At 38.3% G+C, this 27,196-nt stretch overlaps 1 protein-coding gene across 9 annotated transcripts; it reads left to right on the top strand.

Moving 5' to 3' along the window:
* Positions 1-16: 16 nt before the first annotated feature.
* akap11 (A kinase (PRKA) anchor protein 11) lies at positions 17-27,196 on the top strand. 9 transcript variants are annotated; one of them, XM_017710856.2, is made up of 14 exons: positions 17-136; positions 5,414-5,511; positions 8,614-8,724; positions 12,663-12,716; positions 12,909-13,040; positions 13,429-13,666; positions 14,366-14,374; positions 15,240-19,530; positions 19,663-19,818; positions 20,116-20,151; positions 21,633-21,719; positions 22,496-22,542; positions 22,931-23,112; positions 24,112-27,196. In XM_017710856.2, exons 2-14 carry the CDS (start codon positions 5,449-5,451, stop codon positions 24,277-24,279), a joined length of 5,574 nt encoding a protein of 1,857 aa, XP_017566345.1. In that variant the 5' UTR covers positions 17-136; positions 5,414-5,448; the 3' UTR covers positions 24,280-27,196. The 9 variants fall into 9 exon arrangements, with proteins under 9 accessions (XP_017566345.1, XP_037394920.1, XP_037394921.1 ...); XM_037539023.1 differs by having other exon boundaries at positions 21,633-21,749; XM_037539024.1 differs by lacking the exon at positions 14,366-14,374 and having other exon boundaries at positions 21,633-21,749.

Genomic DNA, 27,196 nt, shown 5'->3' with positions numbered 1-27,196 from the left:
CTGTCTCCATCGTTGATTCTGGGCTCAGGCTGTCAGAGCCTGAGTTTCTGATTCTATTGCTCTGGTCTGCTCGGCTTGTTTTCATGAACAGCAAGGCTACAGCTAACGCCTCACTGCGGGGGTCCGACAGCAAAAGGTGAGAAACACATGAAGCTGACGAGACTGGTGATGACAGTGGCTGTGATGCAGTGGCAACAAGGCATATTTACAAGTAGCAACTGTATTACTGAGTTTATGTATCTGGACGATGAGCAGGCTCGCTCAGTTAGCTTACACCCTGCGCTGGCTCAATGCTAGCTGGGTGTTTGGTAATCTCTGCGTCGAAATAAAATCACTTCACCTGCCAAACGCCGGGGTTAACTGTCCCTGCCAAACGCGCGAATGCCGTGTGCGCGTCGTTCAAGCAGTCAGCATCAGACAAACATGTTAGCGTTTTAACGGCAGGGAGATGTCACGGATGCGCTGAGTGTTTATACAACGAGCGTAGGTTGCTAAGTTAGTTAGCTAGCATTGTATAACGCCTGTCACGTTCAGGCCTGAAACGCGAAACATTAGCGTGCTAGCTAGCTAGAAGTAAACAAATACGAGGAGCTTAAACTCACTCTTGAATAAAGCGCATATCATTCTTAATAAAGGCATACGATACATATAATAGTGCTGTTAAAATAGCAGTTCGAGAAAAGCTTGTCATTTCTAGCCAGAGGCCTGTAAGATAGTCATTGAAGTGCTAACATAGAAAAGGCTAGAGAAGCCACCATGGTTTATGTTTTGGGTTTGATTGGTAATGCATTTGTTAACCAAATAAAACCTGATTTTTTTGTCTTCAAAAAATGTGTAATTCAAATCACTGGTACAGTGATTTATTTCTGGTCGGTTGTCATTTTCTCGCTTGTTGTTTTGTGAAATAAGCAAGATTGTTCACATATTTTAAGACGCCACTTTTATATTTGTGATTTTGGCTACATTAAAGTCAAACTGAAATCGATTTTTTTTAACCTCAGTCACTTTATGTCCCTGGTCATGTGAAACCCGCTTCATCAAACCACTACATTTAAAACGCAACAGTCTTGTTTCTCCTATGATCTTTGATTCTAGTGTAGTGACTTCTGCCCACTTTCTGAGTTTTGATGACCTCACCATGCACTAGCATGTGGTGGAAAAATAAGATGAAACAATTCTATCATGTTTCACTTCCCCCCTTCTTCCGCCCCAATACTGCGTACATTTTCAGTTAGCTCAGAAACCATGTCATGGTACAGATGGAAAAAAGTCTTTTAATTTCTAGTTCACACTGACTTTAAGGTGCACCCACTGCTGAATCAGGCCTTCAGTTGCATGCAAGCAGTTTGTATAATCCGCAAATGAAAATATTGCCAGTAGAATGGGATGCTCTGGAGCAACAGCACATGAGCCTATGCCCAATGCGTAATGTTGGCTAGAGGCTGCAGAGCAGTGGAACTGGATTCTCTGGTGTGATAAAGTGCCATCCGATGCCTTTTGGATGAGTTGGAGTGGCTTTTGTGATCCAGCATTAGGACATGACCTCATTAATGCTTTTGTGGCTGAATGCAAGAAAATACTCACACATCTAGAGCAGTGGTTCCCAGCCCTGGTCACGGAGTACTCCATCAGGCACATTTTCTTGTTTCTCAGTTCTCCCAACACACCTGATCAGAAGAGCAGAGGCTGTTACTGCACCAAAGGAGGAACACACCTAATAATACTTTTGATTTCAGAACTGTTGGACAAACAGGTGTCTAGAAACCTTTAAAGTGATGTATTTTGGCATACACTACTGTTTTGAAAATATATATTTTTTTGTGAGTGAAAACCTGTGTAACATTGGCAAAATGTTGGATTATCAGTCCTGGTTATGCTTGGGTCATGTTTGTGCTTTGACAGACATTATTCTTGTTCATAATAATCACTTATCAGTAGTGTGTGGATACTTGTTCTTTTTGTTAATGTGTGCATAATTGGCATATGAAATATAGGTTTCAAGTTCCCTGTCCATGAGAGCTGTGCTTGAGCCCTGTCACTCAGACCTCCTCCCACTGATGTGTTTCTACAGGAGAGTGTGTTCTTAATGCACTTTCAGTAAAAGAATGTTTCCCTTTCAACTTGTCTTTTTTTTTTTTTTTTTTTTTTTTACTGTCACTGTTATCCACCCACACACAGTAGTACTAAAAGGTGTCAGCCTGGCCTAGTTTAAGAAATTCTTACCAATGCAGAGTGTCGCTCTCCATCTACTAAACTGCTTAAAATGTTACCTATGAAAAATGTGATGCCTGTGAAGATTTTCAGTGCTATTATTTTTGTTGCACCAGTTTCATTTATAGCTCGCTTTGGATTATATTTTTACATTTTTACAGTAATTTATTATTCCAGATTAGTAATGTATGAAAAATATGAAAAAAAACATATTATTCTTTGTAGCCTTTCTAAATACTCTTAGAACATATGAAATAATCTAGGAGTACACTCACAATATGTAAAGCCACAGGTTCAGAATCTTGGTCTCTAAAATAAAACCTTTTTTTTACTTTCAGGACTTGGAAAAAGACATTTGTGCCTTCATTTTTTCACATCTAGATTATTGCAATTGCCTGTATGTAGAACTTCATCATTGGTTTGTCTCCAATTAGCACTGACTACAAATAATGGACTAGATAATAGAGTAACAGTAGTTTTTTATTCTTAATTATTTTATTTATTTTTAAAGCTCTTAATGGGCTAGCCCTGTTCTACCCTGCAGACATGCTCTACACTTACTCTGCTCCTAGGTTTCTGTGGTCTTCACATCAGTTACTTCTGTCTGTTCTCAGTCTCGGTAGAACCTTAAGGGTTACCGCTCCTTTGTAATCACTCCTTTGAAGCTGTGGTACAACCTGTCCCTAAACATGAAAAACTGTTTTCAAATCAAGACTTAAAACTTGTTTCCTTTTATGATTATTATTCGTTTTTTTTCTGTTAACTTTGTAGGTACCAGATTGTTTCTGATTGTGATTACCCTCTAATTTTAGATTTAGATATTTTATATAATTCTCTTTATGTACAGCACTTTGGTCAACTGTTGTTGTTTTATATGTGTTTTATGAATAAAATTTACTTACATGCATCAGTGTATGTATGTATGAACAGCATGCATGGCATATATAAAATCACTCCTCCCTGACACTTTAACAAAGACCCCTTGCTACTTTTTTTTTGTTGTGTTGTATTCCAGGGACTGAATGCTCAAACTTGTCCATGGTTGATTCTTTACCTTGTTATTACTATGTAATCAACAAAAAAGACTACACAGTCAGCCAAAGAAATTCTGCAACACAGTGCAAAACTCATAGACCACTGTTCATTTAATTTCCAGTCAATATGTCTATTTAAATACAGTTATTTCTGAAGAGATAAGATATAATATACTTGCATGAGGAAGGCAAAGGAAAAAAAAAACAAAAAACAGGAGTTTCCAAATGTGGAGTTAATGCAAGACCTGGTAGACCACTTGGTGACCCTCAGATAAACAGTACTTACAGCTTTCATCTTTGAGATACAAAAGAAGTTTCACCATAGTTCTGAAAAAAATCCATAGCTGTTTCTGTCCGTCATTCCACTGTGAGAAGGCTCAACACTATGGATCTGAAAGGATGTATAGCTGTCAAGAGGCTGTTACTGAGAAAAGTAAATGGAAATCAAACAATTAAGCAAAGAAACTGCTGGTGTTCTCAGAAGAATGGACTGACCACCCCAGAGTCCAGACCTCAACATCACTGAATGTATTTGGGGTTAGTCGGAGCGTGAGAAGCAGAAAATGCAGTCAGCTTTCTAAGTCTGAACTTTGGAGCTGTGAAAAAATATCCCTGTAGATTAATACTCATTAATACTAAATGCTCAAAAATATTATATTTAATAGTGAAAATGTCCATGTAATTTTCTGCCTTTAATAATAATAATAATGCAATAGAAAAAACAATAACAGGTTATTGTAAACTTGTGGAAGCATAATTAGAGTGACAGATTAGTTGATCTGCTAAGAACCATTTAATCACTGAAAGGCTCTTCATGTGTCATGATTATAGAAGTTCTGCCTGCCTTTACTAAAGAACTCTTGAGGAACTGCTTTTTTGAGCACACATTTATTTCAAGTGACAACCTTGAGCCATTTAGATATTAGAAGACGTGTCTTTACACCTGAGTTCTTATATAGTTTTGCTGTTTTTGGCTTTTACTAATTTTTTTTTTTTTTTTTTTTGTACTACCAAGTTGTTTTTCAATTTTTGGAACAAACACATTGTCAACGTTTTGCGTGCTATTTATTTTGGACCTGTTCCAGGTCTTGTAGTATGTACATCCTGTGGTGTTTTAACCTAAATGTGATCATGGATCATGAAACCTAAGATATGTTGCTCTCTCACTTGACCTGCATTTTTGTTTCATACTGTTGGTTTCAGCTTAGGTTTCAGAGATCAGCCATGTCAGCTCTTTGTCTAGCTCATCTTATGTTGCATAGGCTTACTCTTGTGCAATATATAGATAAGATCTTGCATCAGGCAGCTGCACAACAATGTTTTATGCTATGTGAGAATGTGATAAGCTCTGTTTGGGGCAGTGCACTACTACTACAGATTTACCTTACAGACCTTGGTTTATAATTATTTTAGTACCTTTACAGTGTTCTATATATGGTTCTCATTTAATAACCCTGTGTTTAATAACCCTGTCTGTTATTTTCTTAGGCTTGAGCCGGTTTTCCTAATTACTCAATATTGTGCTGTATTGTGCATCTTAATTTCAATTATGATTTGAAAGTGAGGAGGTAAAAACCTGTCATTGGACTGGGAATCTTTAGAAATGAACTATTAATTTACATTTACAGTCTGAGGTATACCTGTAACAGAAGTGTGTTTAATGACTCTATAGTGGCCAGCAATATATTTATTCAGCATGTATTATGGTAAGTTAATTCTGATTTGAAAAATTTTCATGTTGAAATAATAGGCTACTGTCCAAACAAATATTTTGTTGTGTACCTAGTGATACACTGCTGTTTTACATGTTAGAGATCTATTTAGAGCATTATATTCATGTTCAGTGCAATTTGGTTATTGGTTCATGTTCGGATTTCACTTGATGGAATAAAAAGCCTGTTGTGGACATTTACAGGACACGCTGTGTGTGGATTACGATCAGGTTACTCAAACCCCACTCAGAGGTTGTCGTAGACAGATCTCCATCACATTTAACCCAAGTGTAAATGGAATGTATTTTGGCTATCCTTATACTGGGAATGTAGCTTTTTGCATGAAATATACAAATGGAATCCAGCCAAAGTTTATAGATACAATCTGGACACAACCCATGTTAATGCAAGTTGTAAACAGGCTCTGTCAGTTATTTCTCCTTTCTTTTCTTCAAGGTGAGGCTAGCCTCCCAGCCCCACCCTTCATTACCATGGATGCCTGTGCCAGGATCAAAGGTGTTCCACTCAAGAACCGTGCCACCATCAGAAAGGAGGTAGCCAAATTTTTAAAGCAACATCTTGTTAAGTCCACACATACTAATACTTGGCAAGAATGAGCCTTTAAAGAGCTCTGTAAGAAACTTTGGTAGCTCTTTACAGATTGATAATAAGTTGGTAATAATATGATAATATTATGGTAACCAGTTTTTCTAACCTAAAAATGACATGCTAATTTTCTAGCTGTTCTTAAATTTATAGAAAATGTTGGGTTAATAATTAAAGTTGTAACTAGTTGGTAACATAATCGACAAATAATAGTAACAGCTTGTAAATAAAATGTTAATATTCCAGCAGGCACACCATAATTGATTCGTAGCTATTTCAGTAAACAGTGAATAAATCATTGCAATTTTTTCATTATTTACTTTTAATATCATATTGTTTAGTGTCCAGCACTTACGATACAATATCTGCTCACTCTAGATGTCATACTAATACAACCCCAATTCCAATGAAGTTGGGACGTTGTGTAAAACATAAATAAAAACAGAATACGATGATTTGCAAATCCTTTACAACCTATATTCAATTGAATACACTACAAAGACAAGATATTTAATGTTCAAATAGATAAACTTTATTGTTTTTTGCAAATATTCACTAATTTTGAATTTGATGCTTGCAACATATTCCAAAGAAGTTGGGACAGGGGCATGTTTACCACTGTGTTACATCACCTTTCCTTTTAACAACACTCAATAAGCGTTTGGGAACTGAGGACACTAATTGTTGAAGCTTTGTAGGTGGAATTCTTTCCCATTCTTGCTTGATGTACAACTTCAGTTGCTAAACAGTCCGGGGTCTCCGTTGTCGTATTTTGTGCTTCATAATGCACCACACATTTTCAATGGGAGACAGGTCTGGACTGCAGGCAGGCCAGTCTAGTACCCGCACTCTTTTACTATGAAGCCACGTTGTTGTAACACGTGCAGATTGTGGCTTGGCATTGTCTTGCTGAAATAAGCAGGACGTCCCTGAAAAAGACACTGCTTGGATGGCAGCATATGTTGCTCCAAAACCCGTATGTACCTTTCAGCATTAATGGTGCCTTCACAGATGTGCAAGTGACACATGCAATGGGCACTAACACACCCCCACACCATCAGAGATGCTGGCTTTTGAACTTTGTGCTGATAACAATCCGGACAGTCCTTTTCCTCTTTGGCCCGGAGGACACGACGTCCATGATTTCCAAAAACTATTTGAAATGTGGACTCGTCAGACCACAGGACACTTTTCCACTTTGTGTCAGTCCATCTCAGATGAGCTCGGGCCCAGAGAAGCCGGCGGCGTTTCTGGGTGTTGTTGATATATGACTTTCGCTTTGCATGGCAGAGTTTTAACTTGCACTTGTAGATGGAGCGACAAACTGTGTTCACTGACAGTGGTTTTCTGAAGTGTTCCTGAGCCCATGTGGTAATATCAGTTACAGAATGATGCCGGTTTTTAATGCAGTGCCGCCTGAGGGATCGAAGGTCACGGGCATTCAATGTTGGTTTTCTGCCTTGCCGCTTACTTGCAGAGATTTCTCCAGATTCTCTGAATCTTTTGATGACATTATGGACTGTAGATGATGAAATTCCTAAATTCCTTGCAATTTCACGTTGAGAAACGTTCTTAAACTGTTGGACTATTTGCTCACGCAGTTGTTCACAAAGTGGATGCTCACTTTATACTCAATCATGACACTCACCTATTTCTAATTAACCTATTCACCTGTGGAATGTTCCAAACAGGTGTTTTTTTGAGCATTCCTCAACTTTTCCAGTCTTTTGTTGCCAGTGTCCCAATGTCATTGGAACGTGTTGCAGGCATCAAATTCAAAATGAGTGAATATTTGCAAAAAAACAATAAAGTTTATCAGTTTGAACATTAAATATCTTGTCTTTGTAGCGTATTCAATTTAATATAGGTTGAAAAGGATTTGCAAATCATTGTATTCTGTTTTTATTTATGTTTTACACAACATCCCAAATTCATTGGAATTGGGGTTGTATAAGTCTTGTAGAGCTTTATTATGTTAGTGTTATTACCCCAAAAACAATGAAGTAGTTCTGCTGAAATGAAGTGGTATCAGTGCAGTCACATACTAATTCAATTATGCTTAGTTTATACCTTGTTATGTCTAAAGGGTTAGGTGCAGTGTTATGCACAGACACAGTTATTGCAGTTTCCTAGTTACTGCAGCTCACAACAGTGATAACATCAGTTCTTCAGAATAATGTGGGTAACTGCACTGGGGTGGGTAATTTTGGCTACATTACCAAATTAGAATCATCAGTGTTTTTTTTTTTTCTTACTTTTACCACCTATGGACAGTGCAGTTGTGATTACATAGACTCTGGACAGGAAGATCTATCAGATGTTCCCATTGTGTAATATGTTAACAAAATGCTCTATTGTACTGTATTGGAAAACCTCACTGCATATATCTATATACAACATGCTGTTCTTTATCTTAACTTACTGTTTATGAAAATTAGTAAGTGATTTTTACATTTGTATAGCCTCATTTTACCTTTCTTTGTTAATGACATGTTTCCACTACAATTACTAACTTATTTGTTCACAGCTGTAAAAGTGCTACCAAAACTTCTAAATATCATTTATTAGAAAAAACACGAAAAGCTGTTCCTTGAACAAAACTGGAATAAATGTTTCTAGCTCATCACATATAAATTTACTTAATGTTTATTAAAGCCAGAATACAGTTAAACCCTTGTTGTTAGTTTAACTCTTAGTGTTATTGTTTTGTCTACCTGTAAATACACCAGCATTTTTATGCTTGTAATATGTGCTTCTGGAGTTTGATATGGTACATACATTATCACATACACTTCAAAACATTGTCTTGACTAGAAGCATAAAAAGTCCAATGTTCCAAATTTCGTTGGGTTATTTATGAAAAAATAAGGTTTCTAAAACAAATTTGATTCAATTTAGAACAAGTAAAAAATCTTAAAACTGAAAAAAGGAACAACATAGAATATTCCTTTAAACTTACACCCTTTCTGTTTTTACTGCTTTGTACTCTTATGTTGCCAGTATAATTGTGTTACTTAAAGAACTCTTTGGTCTTGCATTTGTATGGCTAGACTGTCCGTGAGAACTCAGCTCTGTCCTTAAGGAGCCTTTTGAAGAACCGGAAGGAGCTGAGCAATGTCATGCCAGAGCTACATAGTAGAGAATCACAGTGTCTGCCAGAGGTGAGGATCATACATCAAATCAAATCAAATTTATTTGTATAGCGCTTTTTACAACGGAAGTTGTCACAAAGCAGCTTCACAGAATTCCAGAAAAGACAGTTTTAACAAGAATGTAAAAACCCCCAGGCGGGCAAGACAGGGGCAACAGTGGCAAGGAAAAACTCCCTCAGAACTGAGGAAGAAACCTTGGGAGGAACCAGGCTCACCAGGGGGGACCCATCCTCCTCTGGTCAAACTGCCTACAAGTGATTATACTTCTAATATTAATAGCAGTAGTATTATTAGTAGTAGTAATAGCTAGGAGTCTATGAAAACATCAGTGTAGGGTGGGCAGCCTAGTCCAAGGTAGGTGGCGGTAGCTGAGGCGTGGGCAGCTGGTCTGAAATGGGTAGCAGGAGGGCTCGACAGTCAGTCGTCCTTCAGTGTCCGGCCGGACATGTGGGCAATTGTATACTTGGAAAAAAAAAGGGAGAGGGAATTAGTTTTATTCTGTCTGTTTGTACGTAAAACAAGGGATGTACACATTTCCAGAGTGTGGCTAATGACTCCAGCAGATCTGACTATGACAGCTTAACTAAAAGGAGAGAACCAGAAGGACACACGGACACGAGAGCACTCTCAGACAGTTTGGCATTCCTCCGCTCCACCGTCCACAAACCTGAGTGACCGCGTGCGAGCAGCGGGATGACAGCAGCATCGTCTCAGTTTACTATAATTCCCTGTGTCCATGGACCCCTGGATCTGTTGCCTTTATCTAAAGGGGGAACATTACCTACCAAAAGCTAAACTGAACAAGTGAGTTTTCAGCCTAGTCTTCAAGATTGAGACTGTGTCTGAATCCCGAACATTTTCTCGAAGATCATTCCAGAGTTTGGGGGCTTTATAAGAAAAAGCTCTTCCCTCAGCTGCAGCCTTATGAATTCTAGGAACTATTAATAAGCCAGCACTCTGGGATCTGAGTAGTCGTGATGGGTCGTAATGGGAAATAAGGTCTTGTAGGTACTCAGGAGCGAGCCCATGTAGGGCTTTATATGTCAATAAGAGAATTTTATAATCAATTACTAAATTTAACAGGCAGCCAATGAAGTGATGATAGCACTGGACTGATATAATAAAATGTTCTAGTTTTAGTGAGGACGCTGCCTGCAGTGTTTTGGAATAGTTGAAGTTTGCTTAAATTCCTGCTCGTACATCTTGACAGTAGTGCGTTACAGTAGTCTAGCCTGGAAGTAATAAAGGCATGTACCAGTGTTTCTGCATCACGCAGGGATAGGGCATTTCTGATCTTGGCAATGTTGCGAAGATGTAGAAAAGCTGTCCTAGTGATGCTGCCTGTGTGTTGATTGAATGATAAATCTGAATCAATTATGAAGCCAAGATTTTTTGCTGCTGAGCCAGGTGTGACTGGAAAGTCAGCAAGATTTAAAATTAAATCTGGGAGTTTATTTCTTGCTAATTTTGGACCCAGAAGGAGAACCTCTGTTTTGTTACTGTTTAGTAGGAGGAAGTTACATGACATCCAGCCTTTCACGTCTTTTACACAGTTACTCCATTTTCTTTAACCTGTATTTGTCATCAGGCTTGGCTGATATGTACAGTTGCATATCGTCTGCGTAACAATGAAAGTTGATGCTGTGGTTGCTTATAACTGTGCCTAACGGTAACATGTATAGTGTAAATAATAATGGTCCTAAAATAGAGCCTTGCGGAATTCCAAATCCTTCTTTTGAATAACTGGAAGATAAATTGTTTACACTATTGAACTGATAACTTTCTGTTAGGTAAGATTGGAACCATAATAGGGCTGTCCCTGTGATTCCAACCATGTTTTCTAACCTTTCTAGGAGAATATTGTGGTCTATTGTATTGAAAGCTGCGCTGAAGACAAGTAGCACTAACAGGGATATGTAGCCTTGATCAGAGGCAATAAGAAGATCATTAGTTATCTTAACTAGAGCCGTCTCAGTGCTGTGATGTGGCCTGAATGCAGGTTGGAATTTTTCATATATATGGTTCTTATGTAGATATGAAATAAGTTGTTGGACCACAGCCTTTTCTAAGATCTTTGATACAAATGGTAAATTAGAAATAGGCCTGTAATTAGACAGTATGGTAACATTAAGATTTGGTTTCTTGATCAGGGGTTTGATAACTGCTAGTTTAAAAGCTTTGGGAACATAGCTGAGACTAAGGGATGAGTTTACTATAGTTAAAAAAGGGTTTATAATGACTGGCTGTACTTCTTTGGGTAATTTTGAGGGAATTGCATCAAGTATGCAGGTTGTGCAATTTGCAGAGGAGATAATAAACTTAAAAAATAAGTTTCCAGGCTCTTTTCTACAACTGTGTTTTATTTTATACCAGCCAAGTCAGATGACAGCCAAGTTGGATTTAATACTGTGGGTTGAATACATGCAAACACAAGGCTGAATAGTTAATTATGCCACAGATGTGACTAAAGCATATCACACATACATATGCAAAAAGAGTTTTTTCTATTAAATTATACTAATTATATAAGATTATAATAATTTTATAGAAATAACAATTTTATTAAAAAATAAAAACAAATCATTTCATCTAGCAATAATCTTGAACATTCGCATCTTGAAAACTGAAGTGGCAGAAAGGTTTTACCTTCCCACCTTTATGAAATCTGCTCCAGAAATGTTCCAAGCTAGACCATATAACTTAAATAATGATGCTTTTGTTGGGTTTTTTTGAAGAAAATGTCCTTGAACCCTAATTAATAAAAGTTTTGTAACAATCATTAGCTTGGAAAATATTAAAAATAGAGTTATAAACATTAAACTGTGACAGACAGGCCTATAAGCATTTAACTGAGGCAGGCAGACAGGGACTGGAAAAAGCAGGCCCAATATTTCCATATATGCGATAACGTGAACTCTACTCCAGACACAAAGCAGGGTATTGTAATGAAAGGACCCATTGTGGTAGGAAAAAAACACCTCGAAGGTCAGAAAGAGTGAGAAACACTGCTTTTACAGTAAAAGTTAGCTGGGAATAGGAAGGCTAGCTGATAAGGGTTGGTATGAACCGGTCTTTGAGCTAGTTTAATAAGAAAAGATTACGAACAGGGAGGACAGGGAGGCCTGATAAAACAAGGCAGAGAAAATGAATTAAAAAAACATATTTTTGTTGTCAGAAGAAAACCTCATATCTCCAAAATAGTAACTTGACAGGAGAAGGAAAAAACCTACTTTACTTTTAATGTAAGTCAATGGAACCAGACATTTTCCCAGGTCATTTTGGGCCATTTCATTTGGTCCATTGATCACGAAATTCATGTACAATGTAAAGAGCAATAGGAATTTTCAAATTATGTCAAAAAATGACAAATGACAAAAATTGAGATACAAGGTTTTCTTCCGACAACAGCGATATCTTGAGTTGGGTGAGAAATAACGGTTCCTAAGAAAGCTAGAAAAAAACAGTTCTATTGGTATCTAAGGTGATTCCAGGATGTTTCAAAAATAGGTGGAGCGATGATCTCACCCCCAGGAGGGGTGATAACCTCGCCCAATAGTGGTATAAGATGTAATGTGTTTGGATTGTCTGTACATTTTGGCTTTCGGGTGCCATTTTGTCACATTGGAACTAATAAAAGAGGGCCTTTTCTCTCCTTTGAACCAAACCTGTGGCTGAAGTTTGGTTTTTTCATCTGACTTTGACTTTTTTGCAAGATTGATTCTTTACTTTTCTTTAACTTTTACAAGAACGCTTTTTCAATTCTATTAATTTGCTACTCTTTTAAAATTAGAAAACAGATTAAATTAAAACTAAAACTTTGATATAACTTGAATTAATTAGTAACGTTTGTCCACCTCGTCGGGGACTTTGGAGTGGAGGACGGGGAGCTCTTTGGTCCCGACTCTTAAAAAAAAATTTCATGACTTTTTTTTTTTTTTTTTTTTTAGATCCATTTTGTATGCTTACCTAGTCATGCTGAGGGTGAGGATTTCACACTACAGGCAAGTCTTATTTTTTACTTCCTCGAAAGTTATTTAATGTTACACTTATAATTAGACTGATATTTACCTTTAAGTAATGACTTGCGTGCAGTGGATAAGTTTTGAAATTAATACCAGGTTGTAAATGGTCTTCTTGGATTTAAATTCGTTACTGAAGTAGTAACTAAAGTCACTTACTTGTAATGCTTGCAGGCTCTGACCTCTCTTTCTGCTGAATTGATGGAGTTGCTAAGATCACTGCATATACACACTCTAAAGGATGAAGAAGTGCTGTTCCTTAAAGACCCCAAACGACCTTTTGAAAGAAAAGATGGCGTTTCACAGGTACAGTATTTTGCATACATGCCTACATATATGTGAGTCTTTGATGGTGGACAAACACCATTTTTTGTTTTTTTGCAGTTTTCTAGCTGTGTGGTACATTTTTATATGTGACAGCAGATCTAGTTTTGTGGCGAAACACGTATGGCAATTAGTTATGTTCGTACTGAATACCTGATCAAATAGATTTTAAGCATAAGAATAACTGTGTATATGCTTATTTCTTCTGAAGATCAGGCCGATCCAAACACAACAGCTTTCAGTCTATTTCAGAATGATGTTGATCCTGCTGACTAATTGCTATTTACTTTCTGAAACCATTACATGTGTGACATGATTAGGAGGTATGGTGGGTGTTCTACTAAACACCTTTTTCTTTCTCTAAATGCAGGCAGGCTTATCCAGAGCCATGTGTATATTAAGGCAGGGGGGCTCTCCACAAATCAGTACTATCCTGGGTCTACTAACACGGTATACAGCAGGAATCAGATATGCTCTGGAGTTACAGTCTCTGCAGAGGGGCATATCAGAGGCTTGTCAAGCTGAGGATGATGACACTAACCAGTCTGTTTCATCTATTGAGGAGGACTTTGTCACCGCTTTTGAACACCTTGAGGAAGAGGAGACAGGTGATTACCAGCAGCTGATGATATTGTCTTCCATTTGTTAAAGGGGCTATCATTTTGTAGTTTGACTACAAGCCACTGCATGAATTTATGTGTAACAGGTAAAGACCAGTGTTGGTTGTTTCAGGTGAGAGATTCTTGCACTTTTGTGTTTCTTTTTTTTTTATTTGAGTTGGGTAGGACTGTGCTGGAAGAAGCTGACGTCAAGTTCTTTCTTGAACCAATCAGAATAACAGCAGATCTTTTGTCAGTTGTCCCATGCCACAGCTCCGCCCCACATAGACCAGAGTCTCTTACGCTGTATTCTGAATGGTTCGCTTGTGAACTCATTCACTTTTCACTGCAGATATTATATAGTGTGACATAATGATGGATAATGACCATGGACAAACTGAAAAAAAAGTTTTCAAACAGCATTACAAAATGGCTGAAACATTTTATAGTGCACTATTAGGGTTTATCTACAAGCTGTAGTTGTGCTTGACAGGCTACTAGTGAGCTAGCTATCTAGCACTTTTGAGCAGTGTACCAAAAACTCTCCTTAACTGTCAGAAAATCACACTGTAACTTATGTCTTACACTTCATAAAGTGACATGGCATTTCACTTCACACAAGCAAAAACTATGCTTTGTAAAGCAGTTTTTTGATATCGCTGATCCTTCTCTCTCGATTTTCTCTGGATGTCTGATGCTGCTGGGCAGAGTGTGCAAGTAAATGAACCAAGTTCTTTCTACATAAATTATAAGCTTGTCTCAACTAGCCAGCAACTGCTAACATTGTCATGTGATACACCATAACCACCTAGCTACAGTAGTATAAATTAGCATACACTAACAATGATTACACGATTGGCCAAATTCCTATTTGTGTTGTCCTGTTCAAAGTCTGACTTCTCATAGAAAATAAAAGCTTAAAAAAGGCAAACCATCTGCAACCGTGAGTCCACTGTGCAATCTTAAATGCCCACACCATTCTGATCAAGCAGAGAAGCTGAATTTTTAGTTTAGCTTTTAACTTCATATGAAATAAGGTTTAGAATTTTTTTTTTCCATTGAGAGAGTTTTAATATTTGCAATTGCAAAAGTTGAAAGCCTTTGAACATGCAAAACATAAATAGTTAAGAATGTTGGACTAAAGATACCATGTTCAATATTGTGTCTTTAGGAAAATATGTGAATTTTTTTTTTCTTTTTTTCATTTTTGAGTAATTTCAATGTTTTTATATTAGAATATTAATGTTAGTTAATAGTGTTATATAATGTTACATAATAATGTTTTATATATATACACACACACACACACACACACACACACACATATATATATATATATATATATATATATATATATATAAAATAGCGTTATATAATAATGTTTATATATATTTATATATATATATATTTATTTATTTATATATATATATATATATATATATATATATATATATATATGTAATGTTATATAGTGTTAGAAATACATTTGAATAAAATTTAATTAAATGTGCAACTTGATATTTGATGTAAAACTTCCTTAAATTTATTTAGTTCATTCTGATAGACCTTTCTCATTTTACAGCTTTCTACAGTAAGCGGAACCAGAGGGACGTGGCCTCCCAGACTCTTCCTCCTCATTTCAAAGATTTATCTGGCTCTCGGATCATCATTAGTTCTATTTCTAAGAAGTCTGTGAATAAAGAAAAGTCGGCTGCAGCTGTGTCAGGAACAAAACAGAAGGCACCACCTTCATGGTCTGGAGGTACAGAGGGCCCATGGAGTCTCTCAATGCCAAGCAGCCCACCAAAAGCGTGCATTACCTCCACATCTCTCACAGAATCTGATGAGTCAGACTGCTCTAGTCCAAGCCCTATCATTTTTTTGGATGAAATTGGTTATCAGAAGAGTCTAAAGGCAAAGCTTGACATTCCCAAGATCCCTGTTCTAAAAGAGGGAGTAGAAGATTCTGACTCAGAAGTTAGTGAGTTTTTTGATAGTTTTGATCAGTTTGATGATCTGGATCAGCATTTTGAGTCCTGCGTGCAGATGCCAAAGGAACAGGCCCTCTTTTCCCAGAAAAAGAAGCAGTCTGACAGCTCTGTTAGTAAATATGCTTCAAAGGTTGGCTCAACAACAGTAATGAATCCTCACAAGTTTGACCACAGGACACTCCCAGCCAATGTCAAGAAACCCACTCCACTTAAACCAGGATCACCATACAATATACAGTCAGATGCCCCAGATTCTCCACGGCCAACGAGGACCTCCTGTGAGGAGAGTGGGGGACTTTTCAGTCCAGTTCGCTCATCAGCTTTCAGTCCTCTGGGAGAAGGAGGAGCCTTGGAGTGTTTTTGGAAAGTAGATGGAGATGGTTCTGAATTGCGCAAACCGCAGGACCTTTGTTCCCTATATAAAACGTATTCAGATTTTGCAAACAATCTCTCAAAGGAAATCCTTGGAACTGTTTGTGGGTACTCATCTCCCATTGACATTAATATTAATAAGAACTTGAGCTGTGTGTGTCATAAAGAATTCAAAAACACTAATGGACATCTTATGAAGCTGTCAGATATTCAGGAGACAGTCACCATTGCCAAAACACAGTCACAGTCATTGAAGGATGGGATTCAGAAGTTTGCCACAGACTTGGTTGAAATGAGCATTGGGAGTGCCTTAAGGGATTTACAGAAAGGAGTGTCCTCCTGCACTACAACACTTTGCCATTTAGCTGCAAGGCTGACCTCTTCAGTGTTCCAGATGGCCTTCCAAGAGATAGGAATGCGCCATGCTTATGTGTTAAAAGAGCGTGCCATAAACGGATTGGCCAGCTTCCTTGTTGGAGAAGCGGTCTCAGGTGCTCTAAAAGAGTTCCTGTTTGTAAAAAAGCAGATATTCAACAACACCGTCACCAGATTTGCAAGTGATCTTGCTGAGGAACTAATATTTGAGAGTATTATGGAGGTTTGTCAGTTTTCACATCCTTCTACACCTCTTAGCCCAAGAGACTGGTCTTTTGACCAAGAAGAGGAAGTGGTTTGTTCTTATGCTTCAGACCTTTCTGAGTCAGTTCTCCAAGAGGCTTTCATAGAACTTTCTCAAGCTGATGTGACTTTCACAACACAGGCAGCCATAAGCGTGTCACTGGACAATATCTGCTATGTCAGTGCTGAAGACACATCCCAGACAATGAAAATTTGCAATGCCCGATCCAGTTATCAGGAACCGCGGTCACATGCGCAGGCTGGGACCCAAGAAGAAGATGGCTGCACTGTAAAGAAAGCTTTGTACTGCGTATCTGGAATGGCCAGTTGTGTTCCAGTCCCTGCAGCTGGCAAGGCTATATCCTTCCTGCACAACCCAGAGGAAACTTGTCATTATAAGTCCAGCATTAGTCACACATGCCAGACTAGCCCCAAAAGAAGCATTTGTTCTCAAGGAAGAGCAGTGACGTCCACCTCAGATACTGCAACACCATCTGAATCAGTACCGAGTATTTCCAAAATTCATAATGCCTGTGGTCATTTTGGAAACACTGGAACTACTTCTGGGAAATCTGCAACTGGAAAAAGTTTTCACAACTTTTCAGGTGCTATGGTGGACACAATAGTGAGTGAAGCATTTGACATCATGACCACAAGCAAAATGAAGAAAAAAGTGGAAGATTGTGCCGATTTCTTGAGTAAAACTATAGGGTGTCGAATGGCCACTTCAGGTAGTGGTGTAGCCGCAAAGTCACAAGATGTTGCATGTCAGAGTTCAGCACCTTATGACTTATGTTTCTCTCAGAATATTGTATCATTTGTTCCTAAAGGAGGTGTGACAGATTCATCATCCTTTTGTCCTCCTCAGCCTCACTTGAGTTTTGGATCAAAGAACACAGATAAAGCAGGTTGTGAGTCTGTCTCAAGATGTATACGTCCAGCCAGCAAATCCACCCCAGAGGTACACTCCACCATAATCAAGGATACTTTGGAAGTGCCAAGTTTTGAAGTCAGTGTTCGTGGGAGCCGAAAAGTTGTCACAGAGGAGGTATCCAGTAGCAACACTGGAGCAAAATCCAGTGGAACTCCAGGCACTCCACCATCAACTCCACAGCAGCCATCTGACATCTCTAGTGAGAAACAGATTAAACAGTTCTCAAAGAAACTCAAAGGCAAGCTTGCAAAGGAATTCTCCCCTGCAACACCCCCACCAACCCCACATTACCAGCCCACTCCAGGTCTCAAAGATGAGGGCTCTGAATCAGACAAAGCAGAATTCATGCTGAAGCTCATGAGGTCCCTTTCTGAAGAAGCTGTCAACAATGAAGATGAAGATGATGACCAGGAAGATGGCCTTGACTCTGGAGACCATTATGCAGAGCTAACTCCCAGTGTGGGAAACAGAACAATTGAGAGAGGAGCTCTACATTTTGCAGAGCGTTTGGCATGCCATATTGTATCCATGGCAACCGAGATGGACACTGTAAGCTTTGGTGATGGTGTGAAAAAGCAGGGGGATGATGAAGGCAAAGGCGGAGTTGCTTTGCACAGTGCACAGTTCTCGGAACAGACATTGAACTCCTTGTGGACTTATGCTGGTGAAATCGCTGGGGAAGTCATCAGTGACGTAAAAAGGATGATGAGTTCCAGCCATTGCCGCCACAAAGCAACCAAACGAGGATCTAGTAAGGCAGATAACCGCCTGGGTGGTGACCAGAAAGACTGTCGCTTGACCAATATGACTGTTCAGTGGTCAAATGATTTCCTTGCACCCATCCTTAATCATCAAAGAAGCACTTCAAGTGGAATGTCATCTGAGTACCCAAGCTGTGAAAGTGTTACGGATGAGTATGCAGGGTACGTTATCAAGGTGCTTAAGAAAGAAGGCGGAAGTCGAGAACTTATCTTGGATCAATATGCCAGTCGATTGGCTTATAGGTCAATCAAATCAGGTCTGGCTCATGCTGCTCGTAAAATAAAACAGAGGTCACCTTTGAGGCTTCACTCAACTCGACGTTTACACCATGATGGCAGCCATAATGTCTGTAGAATTCCATCATCTGAGTCGTCCCCTTCTGTTCTTGCCCAAGGAAAAGAAAGCCCATCAAGTGAATCCATGTTGTGCGCTTGTCAGGATGGGGAAAACATGAATAGGAATGAATACATGGAACTTGTGAACTTTGCAGAGTCGCTTGCGTACAATATTACATGTGATGTCACAAGAAAGCTAAGAATGTCATCAGCTAGGCTTCCTAAATCTCTTACTGACTCCTGTCTCTACAGAAAGCCAAATGTTGAAGAAATGGCAGAAAATTTAATCAAAACTACATTTTCATGTTCGCTTTTGCCATACACCGAGAAAAACCGGCAGTACCACAGCACCGGCAGCTTAGATGATGGTAATTACAACAATGGCGTTATGCAAGTAATCGAGCATTACGCTAAAAAAATTGTTGATGACACTTTGGAAGTGACTCTAGGACATACAGGCCATCAAATAGCAGAGGAGAGGAGGACATTGGAATTAAATTCTTTTACAGAGAAGTTGACGGAGGCATACAAGGCTTGCCGATACTGTCAAGTAAGAGACTGCCTGTTTTGCAGCAGAGATGGACGTCTCAAATACCAAGGATTTCAAAAAAGGATGCGACAAGACTGTGATGGTGTGGCTGGTCTTGAAATTCCCAAAATTCACATAGATTTGGATAAGAGAGCCGTTTTTGCTGAAGAAATGGTGTCTGCCGCAATAGAGAAAGCCAAGAAAGAACTGAGCAGCACTAGTTTAAATGCAGACAGTGGGATTGGTCATGACGGTGCAAGCTTTGCAGAAAGTCTTACCACAGAGATTATGACGTCCGCATTGTCCAACGTCTGCCAAACCATCAATCTGAGGTAAAAAAAAAAAAAAAAAAAAGTGCATCATGTTACGTCATGTTTCTATTATTCTGTCCTATATTTGAATAGTTCAACTTTTGTTAATTATAAATGCCTTTTTGTTATGAATGTCTACTATTCATGTTCCAGTGCCCCTGGGAGAGAGAGTGTCAATGTGACAGAGTCAACGGTTAGTCAGCAGCTCAATCTGAGTGTGGGAGATGACAGTCTTGGCAGCTGGTCTAATTTGAGCTTTGAAGAAGACCATCCAGATGAAAGTAGCAGCTTCCACCACCTAAGTGACAGGTAAAATGATTGTATGTATAAAATGATGTACATTTTATGTATATTACGTATTATGTAGGTTGATCACAGTAGAGGCTTTAAGGAGTTTGTTTACTAACACCTCACCCATGTTTCTCAATTCTGAACACGGTTTGTTCTCACTTTGTGCACTGTTCACACATGTGGATCTGAACAAAGCAGAATAAAGGTTGAATTAAGAGAGAATTGAATGCCTAAGTGGAATGTTGTGAGTAGAGCTTACAGCATAATAAGAAGACAAGAAGTCGAGAAGCTGAAACATTTTTGTGCTTAATCTAGATGTCAGAATTCATTGATCAGGGAACTGCAGATGAGGTAAGAGTATGATGTTGTTGCCGTATGTTATTACAGCCCAGAACATTTTGTTGATGATGTGTTTCTGAGTGAGAGATTTTGTCTGAGCTGAACAGGATTCCAATTGTAGTAATGTAGATTACAACTTATTACTTTTGGCCTTTATGTAACCTCTGTTTGTTTTTTTTTTTTTAAATCTATGATTCATTTTTACCAAGGAGTGATTTTCCTTTTGTATAAATACTATACTCATTCTTTGTTTGCTCCTTTGTTTGCTTTAGAGAATTGCTCTGTAGAGCAACAAAGGCATAGGAATGGACATTCTCTGGGGTATTAAAAGTATATATAACATATAATGTGTGTATATATATATATATATATATATATATATATATATATATATATATATATATAAAATACACACACAGACATACAAACACACACATACATACTTTGTACAGTCGCAGTTGAGTCACAGAGTACTTGTTGTATTTATTCTCTTATTTTCAAGGATGTTTTTAAAAAATTTCTGGCAGTTATCTCTATGGAAGCATACCGTAAGTAGTTATTTTGGATGGCGAAAGGCCTGTGAAGGTATCAAAATATTTTTGAAAGGTGTGGTTGTAAGCAGAAGTCATTCAGCTCGGGGCAATGTTTCCAGGGAAACTAATTCTGGATGGTGGATAAACCTACTCCAGAAACCCATTTGCTGTTCCATTTCCCCTTCTTGTTGGTATTATTACTTCTACTGGTATTATGATTTAAATGAAAATTGATTTTTCTACATTTCTGCATAATCCAGTTGTTGAGGAGTAAACAAAGGCAGTCAGAGTGGTTTGATGTGAAATACTTCATTCTAGAGAAATTTACCAACTCTGAATTATTTATATTGGTGGTGATAAGAACAAGGGGTTAATTTACCTAATAGTGGTAAATAAAAAAAGTCTCTGTGGGAACTATTTTACCTTGCATGTATCTCACCTTTTTTTCACATTTTAGACCAAAATCCAAAATCCTCGACATTATTGTAAAACAGTCTCTGAGATATCAGGCATTGTGTCCATAACCTTTTAATAATAATAACCTTTTGTGAGGGAGTTTTTGGAGACATGACGTCTGGTTCCCATCACCACCACTGTTACCGATGCCAACTTTGTTTTACTGGAACGGCGCATTTCACAAAAAAACTCTCACACTCTGAATGACTTGTTTACATCTTAACTATTATATAAATCACAGAGATGTTTAAATAATTGGTTTAACATGAAAACTGTCAAGAAAAGTGAATGTGACATTAAAACTGTCTTTACTGTGCAGAAGGATTTGAACTATCCATGTGTGTTACTGGATTAATTAGATATATACAGTAGTTGACAGCAGAGTTGTGCTTTATATTATATCTAATACAATGTAAAGGTGGATATGGTAAACACATAGTGACGTAGAACTGTAGTATGTGTGCTTGCCCAGTGCTGAGTGCTCCTCTTCTCCTCTCCCCCCAGCAGTAATGGGAACAGCAGTAGCTGGAGCAGTCTGGGGTTAGAGGGTGAAGTTTATGAAGAGCATTTGTCCTTCTCCCCATCAGACAGGTTGGTCCAGAGCACAGAGCAGGATACTGGGTACAGTCAGCGTGGGCTTTCTCTAATTACTGCATGATGTCAGAGCTTTGATCAGCGAGTGCTGAAAATGTGTCTGTGTGACTGCAGCAGCTTTTAGATACAAACCCAGGAGCCCAACAGTTCTTTGTAGCTCTTCATTCTGCGTTTTGAGCATAAGGAATTAGTAAAATATATTGTGTGTTCATCCAGTCTGCCTTTTTATTTATTTAAATATATTTTGGGGGGGGGGGGGTCTTGACTCTGGCAAAGGAGCAGTCAGATTTGCTAGATGCTGCATGGCTGAGTGATGGGAGAGATGTTCTGGCCGCTACTTTTCATAGGGACGCTGTTCCACTGAGAAAATTACTCATTTATATGGCAACAAAGATCTCTATACAGTACTTCATTTCATTAAACAAGAAAATGATATCTGCAAGCAGCACAGTGTTTCCATTTAATGAACTGGAGTATAAGAGTAGAAAGAACAAAGTATTGTTTGAAAGGATCTAACATCGAACAATAAGAAGGGATTACTTAATATATCTCTTCACTGGTGTGGTGCTTAGCTTGTAGATCAGCGCTGGCTGTAACTGTGGAACGACTCAGTATGAAAAAATGGGCTTGTAGGAAACTGATTTTTCTCTTTCTCACTTGGTTTTGAATGCATGTGGTCCTTTTGCATGTTCTTTCAAGTCTCTTCTAGCTCTGTCGTTAATGGTGCCTTTCTCTTCTGTTCTCTCACACCTGTCATATTTCTCTTCCTGTAGTGACTACACAGAGGAGAAGGAGACTGAGGCCAAGAACGACTTGGGTGGTAATGGATTAATTCTTTTCTCATAAGCCTGGTGTCTTTATTGGTAAAGGTAAATGGTAATGTACTGCATTTCACTTGCAGACATTTTTGACCTAGCCACTTTTTCAAAATGGTTATGCTTGGCAGCAGGAGTGTTTGACTGCTTTGTTAAAACTCCATTGCTGTTCTTTCATGTCCCTATCTCCCCTGACTGTCAAGCTCCGTGGGTCTGCAGATGATTCAGACTGAGCCATCTGGCCCTGTTTTCTGAGCGACTGTGGGAAGTGGGTTTATGCTATGGGCTTCCTGAAATAAGAGTTATCTGCAGTGATTATGATGATGGTAAGTTTGTGTTTATGTGTGTGTATGTCTGTGGGAATAACAGGCCTTTGTGTGTTTCCTCTGACAGGGACAGTGAGAGTAGAGAGGGGGCATGCTCAAGCGGACAGGGCTCTGTTGGTGGTCAGTACAGATGTTTGGGGGCAGGCCCCAGATCCACAGCTGCGGGCAGTGCTGAAGTGGATGGCAGCTTCCATCGTTGAGCTGCCATTCATGCAGTTTAGCCAGCAGTCGGAACGAGATCTGCAGCAGGTTAGAATATCTATCTATCTACACACACACACACACACACACACACACACACACACACACACACACACACACACACACACATATATATATATATATATATATATATATATATATATATATATATATATATATATACACAGTTAACCAACATATAGGAGAAAAAATGCTGTTGAAAAAATAAAATCAGCAAAATTATTTTCACACCTCATTTCACACCTATGCTTTCAAACACCGACATGAAGCCTAAACATGCTATAGTCAAATTTTTGTGGTCAGAAGTTGGTCTCTTAACCCACTTTCACCAGAGCAAGTGACAAATAGGACACAGAATGATAATAAACCAAAACTTTGTTTAAGCAATGAAAATGTTATACATGTAAGTAATGTTACAAAATAAATTTAATTGAGTTTGTTAGTAAAATTGGTTTCATTCATTTTTGTGCATTTTTAAAATAGTCTTATTTAAATATATGAAAGCTTCTATGAGCTTACTGTAACTAATAGTCTATGATTTTCTGAATTTGTAGCTAGTAGCATCCATTAAAAAAAAAGAATTCTGGCCTGAAAGTAGCATTTAATGCTATTTGCCCTGTAATATTCTGTAGCATTGCATCCCACAGCCTCACCGGTTTAATCGAATGCCAGTGATATAGAGACTAATGAATACTGATAATGATATTTCGCTACTTAACATGAACTGTCTGGCTACCTTTTGCATTCTTTGATCTAGTCAGAGGAAAAACAATTCAAACTGGGTGCCTTCACATATTCTAAAGACCATGTGGTTTTTTTTAAAGGTTTCTCCCATCTTCATGATACATCATCAGAAGGGTGTTTTCCTAGTCTTTAAATGAGAAAATCATACTCTAGAGCTTACTGTAGCAGCACTGTAGGTTAAAGGAGTCATATTTCCAACAGCTACAGTTTATCCAAATGTTGAACGGTTAATTTAAATATCTTATAAACAAGATTGCTATGTTCCTGTTTGTCCTGCTGTAGTTTCTGGCTGTAGTACAGAGGCTGAGAGAGAGAGAGTGGAGGGTTGGAGAGCTCCTGCAGGCCCTGCTCAGATATTACGAGGAGTACCCAACCGAGGAAGAGCCTGGGGCTGTGGACGCCAGGCGTGTCCACAGGTCCCTCTTCCAGTGGCTTCTAGAACATGCATAGACTACAATCACCTGCTGCTTACATTAGCGGTCAACACATCGTCAGCATTAACAGCACTGTTTTAAAGGTGAAGATTCCTATCACTTCACAGTGATGTGCAATGTACCTGCCAAATGTAGAGGCCTAGCCAGTTGAATGTGTCTATGTGTGTATTATGGATTGCTAGTGCACCCATCACCACTCCAGGGGCACCACAGGACAGGCTGATGTAATCTCTGGGAGACCTGTGTGTGTGTGTTGTATGTGTCACATGTCGTGACTGAAGGTATTTTTGTTTTTCACTTGTCACTTTTCTTTGTGTTGCTGTTTTTTTTTTTAATTAGACTGCATATCACACTCTTAATATGCTATCATTTGCACCTTCCTCAGTGTTTTGCTTTCCTGCCCTAACCAAGTGTTACAGTGAAACCGAGGGCTTTTTGGTTGCGTTACTTTGTGTAAGTGAATCCCTACAGCTGCAAAGAAGATGAGGTCACCTCCATACCTTTCCTCTGTGGGGATGTTGCCACATGTCAAATGGACCAGCCAAGCAAACTACTTCTGCTCATATATCTATGTTCTAGGTCACTGTAGACCAATCCGCAGACTGACAGCCAAATTAACTCAAACACTATAGACATGGGCAATTATAGGCCAATTATTCAATTAGTAGTTACTCCCTTCGGCACATTTTTTGCCCACACACTTTCAATATCAACATTTGTGGTTTCAAAATACCTTTCCAATGACATGCCTCATGGTAAATATTTTGACATGTTTAAAATAGTTGCTGTTGAAAGAATGCATCCATAGATATTTTATAACTATTTTCTTCCCTTTTTTTGGTTCCTTATTTTAGGATGGCACTGACTATATGTTGAGGGTAATGCAGCATATATGTAAATATATTTTTGTATGACTGTAAAGGTTAAACAGTTGTTTACACCCAGATGGTCTGCATCCTGTGAAGGATACTCCATAACTATTACAATGTATTTGTTTGAGTGCACTCGGAAAATGTTTGATATACTGTTGCCAAAACAATAATTGAGAAACTTTTATTTTTAAGAATATGGCCATGTCAAGTAAATATTTAAAGTTTTGAATAGTGGATAAAAGACAAGCTGCTGAACAGGTAAAATGGCTGTGTAGAACGAAGGGGACAGAATGGTGGATGAATGGTGGTCAGAGGGCAGAGTCTGAACTTTAACCAGTAAAAGATTTATTTTTATTTGATTGTTTTTGTCCATTAGTTGTTAACTGTGATGCACAGATGGTGAGACATAAAAACTATGTTGTGTACTGCTAAGAGTCAAACTCGATGGCATCTCGATTACACTGTTGTACAGAAATGAAAACTGAAATGCCAGGGTTTTAAAAATATTTTTCCAAAATTCTGTTTGTGTAAAAACAATTGTGCTCTGTGCTCCACATAAATATATATGTATATGTGTGTGTATGTGTATGTATATATACACATCCACATGTAAATTAAATTCTACATAGCTCTATTTTAAAACCACAACTGAACCACAGCTGACAGTTTCTGCACTACTCAGCTGATAATCACCCTCCAGCAGGAATCTGGCAACCAAAATCTTTTAAACACTACCCCTCTCTCTCACTGCCTGCACTTTAATGTGCACTGCTCATGAAGGATGCACTTTACTGTGGAATGGCAAAGCAGACCCTTCTCACATTTCCTTCAGAACCTCAAAATATTATATTTGAATCTTAATGCCCAGATCTTGGTAAATATAAAACCACCAAAGTTTGTGTTAAGTAGAGTTTTAATATGCCTGCCTTCTGTAGAAATCTTCTAGGGACCAGTCATTCAGTAAAAATACAGTGTTGCTTCACAAGTTAAATGAGTTGATGTGTGTATTGCCCAACTTTGATTCAGTTCAAAATCGTACAGTATGTTTAGGTTGATCAAATCAAAGTAGACAGTATGGAAATGATTTAGGCAGTAGAAAGCGCATCGTTTCACATGAGCACTGTAATACGCATGTTATGCTACCTGTTCATGCTTACATTACATGTATTACTATTTAAGTGTGGATCTTCTGTTCATGGGATCATATGTTCAGTGCTGATTATTTCTCATGTGCATGTCCTAAAGCCCAGTCATACAGCCCAGTGGCTGCTCATGTTAGCTGTATGTGAATCGCTACAGTGGAACACTGCAAATATATTTCTGTTTTCATGCTGCCAAATCTACTTTGGACTGACACTAATTGTGAAGGAAATGAGGAGAGCACTATTTTGTTTACATGATTGTGAAATGTGTAAGAGATTCTGCCATAAACTTTGTACAGTCCCTTGATGCTGACCGTAGTAGCTATTATCTAAATCTGAACGTGGTAGATAAAGAAAGGATGGATATATATATATCTTGGTCAGTAGCCATGAAAACATAAGCGATCGAATTAATTGAATTGAAGTTGTACAGTATTTGCAGTTCTGCACACTAACTTTCAGTGCTGCCTATTTCACAGTGGGATTGTACATGCATTTGTGCTCTTGCTGTAAGTGTAAACAGACATAGATGTGCTACCCTTGTGTACTGACTTTATTTTATGTACATTCCTATATTTCATGAATGATCTAAATGCTTTGTGTTATTTAAAGCTGAATGTGTACCGCAGAGTTGACTTCATAGTTGAAAGATAAATATTTTGTTACTTGTGCAGTATCATTTCCATCTCATAGTGTAGTGGGCAGATAACACACACTGACTGCTCTGTTTTTCTTGCTTATTTGTATAATCTTGAAAGATATTTAATAATTTATGTCAGTATAACTTATAATGGTGATTACACTATTTGTCCCCTAGTGAAGTTGCTGAATAGTTTACACATTTAAAGGCTGAAGAGCACTACAAATGTTATTGTTAAAGCTGTGGTTAAGAATAAAGCTTTTTCGTGTGAGCAGTGAA

This window comes from Pygocentrus nattereri, chromosome 6, assembly GCF_015220715.1.
Source record: "Pygocentrus nattereri isolate fPygNat1 chromosome 6, fPygNat1.pri, whole genome shotgun sequence".
NCBI lineage: Eukaryota > Metazoa > Chordata > Actinopteri > Characiformes > Serrasalmidae > Pygocentrus > Pygocentrus nattereri.
The sequence above is the reverse complement of the archived record's forward strand: the minus strand, read 5'-3'. Positions and strand labels throughout refer to the sequence as shown.

What these genes read in the sequence shown, in the direction of transcription:
- akap11 (XM_037539023.1), top strand. Translation starts at nt 5,449, where the DNA reads ATGGATGCCTGTGCCAGGATCAAAGGTGTTCCACTCAAGAACCGTGCC. An exon ending in GAAAAGATGGCGTTTCACAG is followed by an intron (nt 13,041 to 13,428) that starts GTACAGTATTTT and finishes CTCTAAATGCAG; the next exon opens with GCAGGCTTATCCAGAGCCAT. An exon ending in TTCCACCACCTAAGTGACAG is followed by an intron (nt 19,819 to 20,115) that starts GTAAAATGATTG and finishes TGCTTAATCTAG; the next exon opens with ATGTCAGAATTCATTGATCA.